Below are 12,935 nucleotides of genomic sequence, written 5' to 3'. Positions count from 1 at the left end.
GGCCGCGCGGAGTGGCCGCGCGGTTTGAGGCGTCATGTCACGGACTGCACGGCCACTCCAGCAAGAGGTTCGAGTCCTCCCTCGGGCATGGGTGTGATCGCTTGTTCAGTCCTCGCAGTAGTATACTAACGTGAAGTTATACCAGCGCCAAGTTACGCTATGGTTCCGAGTCCATGCTGAACTGTAGGTCCCCCCAGTAATTTGTTGGGTATGTTACAGGTCGGTGGATGGCATGGGCAAAACAACTACAGTAGAACGACGCCCAGCGAAGCACTGCAGTGATCAAATCAAATTTCGGTTGAGGACATCTTTATTAAGTGTGCTTAGGGGGAAGGGAAGCGTACTTTCCTATGACGAATGAAGACCTGCGTTTGGCGTAAGTAATGAAAAATGAAATACAAGGTTCCCATGAACAGAAAGCATAGGGAGCATCATCCCGTTGTTTCGTCACCCTAAGGCGGTCTGCAGGTGTAATGTGAAGGAGAATTGTCCGCTTCCGAGAAATGTGCGCAATCAGAGCGACGACTGGTCGCTTCTGCCCTGAGGCGCGGAAAGGAAAACCTGCAGGGAAAAACATAAAAAGCATCGTAACTGCCTCGAATACGACGTTAGAATGACAGCGCCTTCACCTTGGAACAGAGTAAAACGACGTAAAATAGGAATGTCTGAGTGGAACATTTGTGACGGACAGGAAATGACGCAGCAAAGATTTTGAATTTCCATGAGCACGCAACATAGTACGAATATATCTGCGGCGCCTTGATACCGACGCACTTTCGCAGAATCGAAGTTTGGTATCGCAGTAGTTACAGCATTACACTCACCTCCCTGTGTTCAAAACAACACACATCGGCAACATATCATCAAGTTTCGTGTCATTGTTTTTACGGCTCTCAATGTAGTTTGATGTCATTTTAATTGTTTTATTCAAAGGCTGAAGAGCGGCACCATGGTTGCTACCAGCTTCCGCCCCCACCATCTGAACCCTCCCACTTGCCAGGGGCATGGAGGTAACAGACAAATAATAAACAAAAAACCGTGAAAATTAATTCCATTTTAGATTCAGTTGTATTAATAAGTATCATATGCTTCAGCTTTGTTAGAAGACTGAAGAATCAAATAGTCACTGCAAGAACATGCTAAAGTATAAGTTAATATTCAGAAAATACCTCCTCCCTCAGACACTAGATGGCAGGTCACGTGATACCAATTAAATGAATAAATAAATAAATGAGTCTTTGTGGTAACTGGATTAGAATCCATATGATCCCGCTGTGCGCAGCGATCGTTGAATGTAAACAGTGGACGACAGAACAGCAATCGATCGAGAGTTCATATTACTCTCCTGTATGTTCTACATCAAGCAATATTATTTACTACGTGACACTGTGGATTAATGTCACCTGCTGTTATGTGCACTGAAGATGACTATGTGACAGGTGAAACATAGATCTGCTCTAATAAAACGACTGGTTTCGCAACCGATTGCTGTTCTGTTCTCCATTATCTTTGTGATAACTTGCACACAATGTTTATTTATGGGTAGCAAGTAAAGCTATCTTGTTTTTTGGAAGTAATTGTATGTCTTGAAGTGGTAAAGTAAAGCACCGACAGCGATCTGTCACAGAAGACAGGAAGAGGTGTCCTTTGTCAAGAAATTATTCCAGGCTAGAATCTGGTTTCCCAAACTGACATATTGTGCACGTTTCCGAAAATTCATAAGATAAATGCAGTTCACAATATACGAGAGCGTGTTGAAAAATAATGGTTCCGATTTTTTTATGTGAAAAATCTTACGGCTTTTTAAATCAGACAAACGTTATTTAATATTCTACATATTTATTCTTCACGCCTTCATATTTATTTCTTACCATAGCCACCTCGGCGGTGAACACATTTCTTCCAACGAGAGACCAGTTTGTTGATACCGTCACTGTAGGATGGCTGACTTTGTTGACGGAGCCACAACCTCACCTATGCCTGCACCACTTCATTACTATTAAAATGAACTCCTCGAAGGTGTTCTTTAAGTTCTAGAAACATATGATAATCGTATGGGACCAAATCGGGACTGTATGGAGCGTGATCGATGACAGTGAACCCAGGGCGTCGGATTGTTGCAGTTGTCGCAGCGCTCATGTGTGGTTTAGCATTGTCATGCTGAAGGACAGGGTGCTCCATACGTGCACGAACTCTTCGAATTCAAAATTCTGTTACAGCACGCTCTTTCTGAAGCACCGACGTAGTTACGTTACACATCGCCATGTTACACGCTACAATTCGGAACCTTCTCGCGGCAAAAGGGTTCCAAATACAGGGTGTTTCAAAAATGACTGGTATATTTGAAACGGCAATAAAAACTAAACGAGCAGCGATAGAAATACACCGTTTGTTGCAATATGCTTGGGACAACAGTACATTTTCAAGCAGACAAACTTTCGAAATTACAGTAGTTACAATTTTCAACAACAGATGGCGCTGCGGTCTGGGAAACGCTATAGTACGATATTTTCCACATATCCACCATGCGTAGCAATAATATGGCGTAGTCTCTGAATGAAATTACCCGAAACCTTTGACAACGTGTCTGGCGGAATGGCTTCACATGCAGATGAGATGTACTGCTTCAGCTGTTCAATTGTTTCTGGATTCTGGCGGTACACCTGGTCTTTCAAGTGTCCCCACAGAAAGAAGTCACAGGGGTTCATGTCTGGCGAATAGGGAGGCCAATCCATGCCGCCTCCTGTATGTTTCGGATAGCCCAAAGCAATCACACGATCATCGAAATATTCATTCAGGAAATTAAAGACGTCGGCCGTGCGATGTGGCCGGGCACCATCTTGTATAAACCATGAGGTGTTCGCAGTGTCGTCTAAGGCAGTTTGTACCGCCACAAATTCACGAAGAATGTCCAGATAGCGTGATGCAGTAATCGTTTCGGATCTGAAAAATGGGCCAATGATTCCTTTGGAAGAAATGGCGGCCCAGACCAGTACTTTTTGAGGATGCAGGGACGATGGGACTGCAACATGGGGCTTTTCGGTTCCCCATATGCGCCAGTTCTGTTTATTGACGAAGCCGTCCAGGTAAAAATAAGCTTCGTCAGTAAACCAAATGCTGCCCACATGCATATCGCCGTCATCAATCCTGTGCACTATATCGTTAGCGAATGTCTCTCGTGCAGCAATGGTAGCGGTGCTGAGGGGTTGCCGAGTTTGAATTTTGTATGGATAGAGGTGTAAACTCTGGCGCATGAGACGATACGTGGACGTTGGCGTCATTTGGACCGCAGCTGCAACACGGCGAACGGAAACCCGAGGCCGCTGTTGGATCACCTGCTGCACTAGCTGCGCGTTGCCCTCTGTGGTTGCCGTACGCGGTCGCCCTACCTTTCCAGCACGTTCATCCGTCACGTTCCCAGTCCGTTGAAATTTTTCAAACAGATCCTTTATTGTATCGCTTTTCGGTCCTTTGGTTACATTAAACCTCCGTTGAAAACTTCGTCTTGTTGCAACAACACTGTGTTCTAGGCGGTGGAATTCCAACACCAGAAAAATCCTCTGTTCTAAGGAATAAACCATGTTGTCTACAGCACACTTGCACGTTGTGAACAGCACACGCTTACAGCAGAAAGACGACGTACAGAATGGCGCACCCACAGACTGCGTTGTCTTCTATATCTTTCACATCACTTGCAGCGCCATCTGTTGTTGAAAATTGTAACTACTGTAATTTCGAAAGTTTGTCCGCCTGAAAATGTACTGTTGTCCCAAGCATATTGCAACAAACGGTGTATTTCTATCGCTGCTCGTTTAGTTTTTATTGCCGTTTCAAATATACCGGTCATTTTTGAAACACCCTGTATGTACACACGAAGAATAGAGATGTAGAATGTTAATAACTGTTTCATTTAAAAAGCTCCTGTATGCACAGTGTATGGCACTGGTGCTGACTGCATAGTCCTCGTAGCAGTTCTTATTTGGCTGGTGTTATGCCTTCTATGTTAATAGATATAGACGTTAACTGTGGTCCTTAAAAGGGCTCAGGTATATGTGTTACAACTATGGAAGGCTACAACATACCTTCCCCCTGGTTGGAAAAAATTTGTTGAAGCTTTACCTCCAGGCCATGACGAGGAATGGACAACTTGGAAGTCCCTGAACAGACTGAGATCTGGAGTTGGAAGATCAAAAGTTAACTTGGCAAGATGGGGATACACTGATCCAAATGATATGCGGTGTGACTGTGGAGAAGAACAAACAATTCGGCACATTCTTCGGTATCTATTGTGCCCAGTCTCCTGTACAGAAGATGATCTTCAACGAGCAACAGAAAATGCACTGGAAGTGGCCAAGTTTGGTCAAAAGTAATTTAATCATAACTGTGTAAAACGTATGTACATGTACCTGCATGTTTCTGACACGATAATGATAATAATAATTTAAAAAGTTTTGAAAGTTTTCACCAGAAATTCGGAGGTATTACTTTTCAGCAGGCACTCGTACATATGACATCACTAGCCATTATTAATAACACTTCTAAATATGTTTCGGGCGATGTTTCCGTTTCCTCGTAGAGAGACGAATACGGCGAAACTCAGAACGACCTATAGAAGGACTTCATCTGTTGCAATTATAGCTAAGTGGCCCGAGACGAGTCGAGTTGTTACGTAACGCATACCAGAATACTTGTTTGAACTCAGCACAACGGAAAATTTATGCTTCGTACGTCGATCAGATACTTCGGCCTATACATTCGAAACGATGTGGAATGAATTTGCTGTTCCTATCTGTGGTGCAGTGTATGGAATTATCATTCAAATGAATAAAAGTCTAAATTAGAGTCACTCGCGGAACATCGTAGCGGAGAAGTATATCTGTCAGTTTGAGCCACTTGATTCCGGAGAGGGGCTGTGGTTTAATGTGTACGAACCCGGGAAACGCATCTTATCTGCGAAGGAAATCGTATTCTGAGCTACGTAGCCGGCCGCGGTGGTCTCGCGGTTCTAGGCGCGCAGTCCGGAACCGTGCGACTGCTACGGTCGCAGGTTCGAATCCTGCCTCGGGCATGGATGTGTGTGATGTCCTTAGGTTAGTTGGGTTTAAGTAGTTCTAAGTTCTATGGGACTGCTGACCACAGCAGTTGAGTCCCATAGTGCTCAGAGCCATTTGAACCATTTTTGAGCTACGTAGCCCATTGTTCTTGCATATTACGCACGTATGTGGGGTCACAGACTCATCTACACGTTGATTGAAAAGCTCGAGCATGCTCCAATGAGGACTGAAGGGTTCATGATAGGGGCAGTTTGCCAGAGTACATTGCTTAGGGTGATGGCCAGTCGTAAAAAATGGGGACGTCAGCTGGGATGCGTTGCAATTTGTTTAAAGACAGAAATCTGCAGTTCTAAGAACCTCGAGGCAGGGCGTTATTAATTATACCAAATGGAAGTTAATCAGCAAGTTTCTGCAAGTAATAATGATATCGTCATTGAACTTCGAGTTTTTCAAACACGAAAAGCGTTTCCAACCGCTCATCGTACCTTTAACCTTGGAATTCATACGTCAAAGTTTAATCGATAACACATCAAACCAACATGGCACGGCAAAATTGTATTTCACGAAAACATCTGTCCGCCATTGTGATCCTTTTTAGATATGCTTTTCTTCAGATGCTATGCGTTTTGTGGAACTTCTACTATACGTATTCGCAAATGTAATTTTCCGAAAACTACAGTGCCTCATGTGCAGTTCCTCTAGTCGCTCGTTCAAAATATTTTAGGTGCTGGAGGAGCTATACGAAAACAGTATGTGCATATTGGTACAAAGCACGAGCATCAAGCAGTGTTGCAAACGTATCAGGAGTAACATAATTGTACAAAAGTAATTTCTGTTAGTATTTATTCAAACTCTGAACACTAATCCGGGTGCCGAAATTCTTGCATTATTTCTATATGAAGCATTTAAATTAAACCTCCAGAACATGAGAGGTGTAACCGTTCAAAGTAGAGCTAGATCGCAGGCTAAGATATTGCAGAAGACCCTAGAGGAGCAATGAATTCCGAACTTCATCTTTTATCCAGTATCAGCAAGATTTTTTTTTTTAAGCAGTATATCGTCTGTATCCTTGTCTTCGTATTTAATTATTCCGTGAACTCTCGCAGTTCACCATCATTGTTGTCGATCTCTTGGCATGAAGCGACGCTGTTAGTAGTCCCCAGAAAATATATGCCTACGTCCAGATCTACACAGCAGCTGTCACTGTTATCCCATCGCTGCTGTGGCTACAGTTTATTGTTTTACGCCACGTCAACAGATCTTAACTGAACCTTTCTTCTTAATAATATCCTTCACTGTCCCAAACCATATAAAACGGCACCACCCAATACCATCTTATAGTCACCGCTGAGTACATCTACAGAATTACCCACAATACACATCACAAACAGCAATCGCTACTCTCATACACACACATTCTTCCACGGTTTTAGAGCTCGTCATTTTCTCACAAAATATATTTTCCTTTTCTGCGTCATCTCCCTTTATCATCATCAGCAGCAGCAGCAACTTCAGCACCTGCAGAAGGGTCGTTACCTGCTCCTACAAGAGTAACAACAGCAGTGACAATTCCCATTTACACTTCAAAACCATCCACATCAGCTCCATTAACAACTACAGTACTTGCAGCTGGAAAAGTGTTAAAGTGTTTCCGTCACTATAAAATCCTCATTTCTATTCCAGAGTCTTACAAAATATATCTATTACCTTCTACCAAACGAGTGATTTTAATATTTCGGAAAGCATTCCCAGATAATTCCACCTGTGCATACCATACTCATTAAGGAAAGAGCTCATGAAATATGCAACAGAAAACTGAACAGTAAATGAACACCCACACTAACTGGAAACGAGGAAATCTCTCCGCTTATCCAACAGTTAGGTACTACCTACTTCGACTCCCAACCCAGACACAACGTCGGCCCTATCAAGAACACCACTGCAAGCTTAGCTCCCTTTGAATAGTATTCCTTCTTGACAAGCAATACTCAAACTTGAGCTCTCCTGTCACCAGTACGCAGCTAGTGGTGTAGTGGCTAGCGTGGCTGCCTCTCGATCACGGGCTCCCGTGTTCGATTCCTGGCCGGGTGGGGTATTTTCTCTGACCGGGGACTGGGAGTTTGTGTTTTCCTCATCATATCAGCATCATTCGTGACAGTGGTTAGATTGTAATGTGAAAAAATTGGACTGTGTGAAAATTGGGACTTTGTACGTGCGCTGATGACCGCGAAGTTGAGCGCCCCACAAATCAAACATCATCATCGTCCTGTCACCAGCGATACCTCCAACCGTTTCACACCCACTGTCTCCCAAAAACCCAGTCGATAACCTGTCCCAGGATTCCAAATATAATGTACAACACCGTTCAATAGACAGAGTCCTCTGAAAAGACAAACTGAAAAAATTATCTACTAGACTGTAATTACCGTGGAAAACATTAGGCTGTTTGAGAACTCCCACACCCTACAACAAAGGAGTCCTTTCCGTAAGTTCCAGATTCCATTTCGGTGAAAAATGTATCACCTTTCCTAGGTCAGCACCTTGTTATCACTCATCCTCGTTCCCTATTGAACCGACCACCCGAAATTATCAAACAACTGAGCAAGGTGGTGCAGAGGTAAGACACTGGTAGTTCGAATATCAGACTGACCATCCAGATCTAGGTTCCCTTAAACTGCTTAAGGCAAATGCCGCGATGATTTATTTGGAAAAGACATGGACGATTTTCTTCCCCGTCCATGTCTTATCCGAGCTTGTTCTCCATTTGGAATGACCCTGTCGTCGATGAGACGTTAAACTCTAATCTTCCTTTTTATCAGTAGCAAACAAACCTCTTGTCTCACCCATTCTCTCACACAGATTTGACTCTAACCCATGATCTACTCAACAAAATCATCCAACAGTTCTCAGAATAGAACATAACCGATATCTGATCTATCTTCAGAGGATAGAAAATAAAGAAGTTAGTATAAGTATCAGTGTAAGGAAACTGCGACTTCTGTATGGGCTTTGCTTTATTGCCAGAGGAAGCTGTGTATCTGAGAGGCCATATCGAATACAGCAGCTTTACACAGACTGAAAATTCGTGTGTGCACTGTCCTCGCTTCCTCTCTTTCTACCAGCTACCTATCTCTCCTTCCCACAATCTCAGCGAGAGCTGCAAACATATTTAGATTCTAAGAACTTCAAACACTCATAATCTGCATCCCTCAGTTACAAAGAGAACGACATTTCTTGCAACATGAGTCTGTGAGGAACCCTGAAATCTATGCATCCTGCAACATTTGTAATGCCAGCGACCACAATGAAAAATCAAAATCTAAGAAACACATTTAATTGACAAGGGTACTGGTGCACGAAGGATGTTCCTGTGCAACCCTAGAGTTCCGCTTCGTGACGTGCACACACAAATCACACGTCATCCACATTTTATGTATGAAGTAGAAGAACGGTTAAGCAAAAATCATTTTATTTTCTCTTATCTTCGAACTATTTCTTAGTATCTATCAAAATGTTTAATTACTTAAAGTGGCGGTCGAGTAGTTTTATGGGTCCTTTCCCTCTCCCCCCCCCCCCATAATTACTAAACTAAGTATATGAGGTGGTAAAACATGGATAAGCGAAGAAAAAATAAATCATTAAGTAATTTTTTTATTTAGATTTAATAATTGGAAAACGTCTATAGCTTTGCACATAAACATGTTTCATAGTCTGTTACTGTAACTGTTCCTTTTTATCTATGACGCGTTTCGGAGGCTTTGCCCATCGTCATATACTTTATTACCCCGATTCCAACCCAAGTGATAAACCTTAAACGTTCTAGATATTTCGATATCGTTGGTTTCCGAGACGCAATGCATCTGAGATAAACATCGGAACTGCCACATGATGATGTGGAAAAATCTCCAAAACACTTCGTAAATAAAAAGCACGTAAAATATACTGACTGATTAGTTGTGTTTTTATTTATGTTTTAAAACGTATATGGTTCTGACGCAGTTATCTGACTTCGACCTCTACCGATATTCGTAAACACTGCACGTTAAATCGGTTTTGCATTATATGCCGAAATTTTAAAATTCGTGTACAGCTGCAGACTTAATATGAACATTACGTGTATATTTCTGAGTTATCTGTACACATTTACTACTTAAAACTGGCCGTAGAGGACAAATAAGTAGCCTTTTTACACACATTGACTTTTGCCTATTTACTAATATCAAATCAAGGAAAAACGACTTCGCTTGATAATTAGTAACGGCGTTGGACTCCGGTTCGAAACCTTTATTATAAAAATAAATTAATGCTCTCTTGCATGAGGCAGAAATATCATACCGATTGCACTGTGTGAATACAGAACTCTAAAGTATAATAATAACGAAAATATAATGGTATCGCAGTCTAGCTGAGAAACGACTATTGATTGTTTAATTTCAGAGAACACTCATTACTGGTGTACCTATCATTGCCATTACGATACTGTAAATTAACAAAAAATAGAAACAGACATCTTAGATAGCTTAGTATCAGGTAAAAATATCAGTACCTATAACACAGCCTGGGCCTGGATACCTTCAGGAAGTATGGCACATATGAGGGAGTTCTTTTAAACGTAATTCTAGTTATCGGTGTTATAAAAATATTACATTCATCTTACCCATTGACGTTATGAAATATTCCGGCGGATGACTGAAATTTCTTTTTGTGTCTGTTTGTCAGTAGGTTTTATACATACGGAGAAAACGGCATTTGTAAATACTATGTTTCGCCATTTGTGAGGCCAAATCCTTCACCACACAGACTCCATCACCAGTGCACTAGAAGTACGTCATGCGCAACGTACCTGCAGCAACGGGAACGTGCTGCTGAATTCGCGGCCCGCATCCTCGTGGTCTAACAGAAACGCGCTCTCTTCCATGGCGCCTCATCTGGGCGCTAGTCCCTGCCAAGATAAGAGAAACACAAGAGTCATGACTTATGCGGTAATCTACAGCGCTGACGGTGCTTGCGCACCAGCTATCCCGCTGACGGCTGAAGCGAGGACGCCTCTCAGTCGTCGTTGTGCGCGGGCCACATGTCTAACGTGCTAGCTTTACGTCGTATACCGTCTCACGCTTACTCGCGCTGTGTCTGGGGAAATCGTGGTGGCGCCTATCTGCACAGTCAGTGTACCTAGCAGCTTGGGAGGTACGCAGGACTCATTCAGCAGATATCGTCATTCTACTAGATACGTGGTTATGCGATTATTGCGCTTCATACATGTAACACCCGTATATCCCCCCCAATTCTCTCACATGAACCTGCCAGTATGCACATTTCCATGAGACTGTACTTTTACACTTTTTGCCGAATTATCTCAGATAGAGGTCATTATAAACTGCAACACCTATTGTTGCTGGCAGCACACTTAATGAGAGCCGGTCACTGTGGCCGAGCGGTTCTAGGCGCTTCAGTCCGGAACCGCGCTGCTGCTGCGGTCGCAGGTCCGAATCCTGCCTCGGGCATGGATATATGTGATGTCCTTAGGTTAGTTAGGTTTAAGTCGTTCTAAGTCTAGGGGACTGATGACCTCAGATGTTAAGTTCAAATGGCTCTGAGAACTATGGGACTTAACATCTGAGATCATCAGTTCCCTAGTACTTAGAACTATTTAAACCTAACTAACCTAAGGACATCACACACATCCATGCCCGAGGCAGGATTCGAACCTGCGATCGTAGTGGTCTCGCGGTTCCAGACTGAAGCGCCTAGAACCGCTCGGCCGGCAGATGTTAAGTCCAATAGTGCTTAGAGCCATCTGAACACTTAATGAGAAAGCAAAACTGTAATCAGAACATATTCGATAAGTAAAAATGATTTAAAATTTAAACTTCCAGGTTTCTGTCATCATTACCGAGCCAGGTGGCGCAGTGGTTAGCACACTGGACTCGCATTCGGGAGGACAACAGTTCAAACCCGCGTCCGGCCATCCTGATTTAGGTTTTCCGTGATTTCCCTAAATCTCTCCAGGCAAATGCTGGGATGGTTCCTTTGAAATGGCACGGCCGACTTCCTTCCCCGTCCTTCCCTAATCCGATGAGACCGATGACCTCGCTGTTTGGTCTCTTCCTCCAAACAACCCAACCCTCTGTCATCATTACGTCTCCAGAAAGAAAAAACTCTATTAAACCAGAGGACGTCAAGTGAGCTTCTCAAACCTTTATGAGCCGTGAGTCTAAGTTTTCTCTCACACATGATGCACGTAGGGTTTCTTGGTGGCTGAGTTAACAGGTATCAGACAACAAACCAAAAGTTTGGGGTCAGATCATTGATCGATTCCAGGCTTCGTTTCCTGGTATTTATCGCTTTTAAAACCTTGAATGTCTAACTAGCGGAAAGACAGATACCGAATATAGGAAAATTAAGCAGACCTTTGGAGGAAAGTGAATGTCAAAAACTCAGATGGGGGCTCTACAAGGGAAGTGAACTTGAAGACAATATTATACGCTAACGGAAAAAAAATCGCAACACCAAGAAGGATTTGTGCGACATAAACGAAAGTTGGTAGGCGTGTCCCTACATTTGAAAGATGATGTTTACTCATATTTCGTCCCAGTCGCGTATGAGCGGCGCTACAAGCGCCACTATGAGGACGCAAATCAGGTTTGTTTTGAATACATGCTGTAACGGTCTGAGCGTTAGTTACCTTTGAAATTGGACGTGAGCTGATGTTAGTCAAGAATGCCTTTAAGGGGACAAAGGTGCATCAGCAACATCTCACTAAGTTTGAACGAAGTCGTGTAATAGGGCTACGAGAAGCTAGATGTTCCTTCTGCGATACTGTAGAAAGATTTGGCCGGAGTGTAGCCACTATTCATGACTGCTGGCAGCGGTGGTCACGAGAATGTAGGATCGCATCAAGATCAAGCTCTGGACAGCCACGTGGCACTACCGAGAGAGAAGAGCATCGTGTCCGGCGTACAGCTCTGGCGCATCTTGCTGCATCTGCAGCAGCAATTTGAGCTGCAGCTGGCACTACAGTGACACAGAGAACTGTCACAAATCAGTTACTTCAAGAACAGCTCCGAGCCAGACGCCATGTAGCGTACATTCTACCGAAGCCAAACTACCACCATTTTCGACTTCTGTGGTGTCCAGCGAGAGCACATTGGAGGAGAGGTCGAGGTTTGTTGTGTTTTCTGATAAAAGCTGGCTCTGCACCGGTGCCAGTGATGGCCGTGTGTTGGTTAGAAGGGAGCCCGTTGAGGTCCTGCAACCAACCTTTCTGCATGCTAAGACACTCTTGACCTACACCTGGAGTTATGGTGTGCGGAGCGATTTCGTATGACGGCAGGAGCACTCTCGTAATTATTCCACGCATGTTGACTGCAAATTTGTACGTCGGTCTAGTAATTCGACCTGTTGTGCTGTCATTCATAAAAGGCGTTTCAGTGGGTGTTTTCCAGTAGGATAACGCTCACCCGAATACCGCTGTTGTAGCCCAACATGCTGTACAGATTGTCGACGTGTTGTCTTGGCTCGCTCGATCACCATGTCTGTCTCCAATCGAGCGCATATCGGACGACAACTGCAGCGTCATCCACAAACAGCATTAACAGTTCCTGTACTGACCGACCAAGTACAACAGGCATGGAACTCCGTCCAACAGACTGACATCCGGCACGTGCACGACACAATTCATGCACGTCTGTATGCTTGTATTTTAATTTCTGGCGGTTACACCGGTTATCAATGTACCAGCATTTCACATTTGCAATGGCATGTCACGCTTACATTAGCCTGTGATCTTGCAATATTAATCACTTAAATGTGTTACCTAGAAAAATGTAGTCCCAAAATTTCATTTCTCTGCATTAATTATTTTATGGTGATATGATTATT

General features: G+C 43.4%; 1 protein-coding gene across 6 annotated transcripts in view; it reads right to left on the bottom strand.

The window, feature by feature from the left end:
• Window positions 1–12,935, bottom strand: part of LOC126248944 (organic cation transporter protein) — a 308,493-nt gene that overhangs the window by 123,264 nt on the left and 172,294 nt on the right. For 2 of the 6 annotated variants that reach the window (XM_049950460.1, XM_049950462.1), the window contains exon 2: window positions 9,898–9,996. The exons of the other annotated variants lie outside the window; for them this stretch is intronic. In XM_049950460.1, coding sequence (XP_049806417.1) covers window positions 9,898–9,972 — 75 coding nt within the window. In that variant the 5' untranslated portion in view covers window positions 9,973–9,996. The remainder of the gene's footprint in view (window positions 1–9,897; window positions 9,997–12,935) is intronic. 6 annotated transcript variants of the gene reach the window in all.

This window comes from Schistocerca nitens, chromosome 3, assembly GCF_023898315.1.
Source record: "Schistocerca nitens isolate TAMUIC-IGC-003100 chromosome 3, iqSchNite1.1, whole genome shotgun sequence".
NCBI lineage: Eukaryota > Metazoa > Arthropoda > Insecta > Orthoptera > Acrididae > Schistocerca > Schistocerca nitens.
This window is presented reverse-complemented; position numbering and strand designations above follow the sequence as displayed.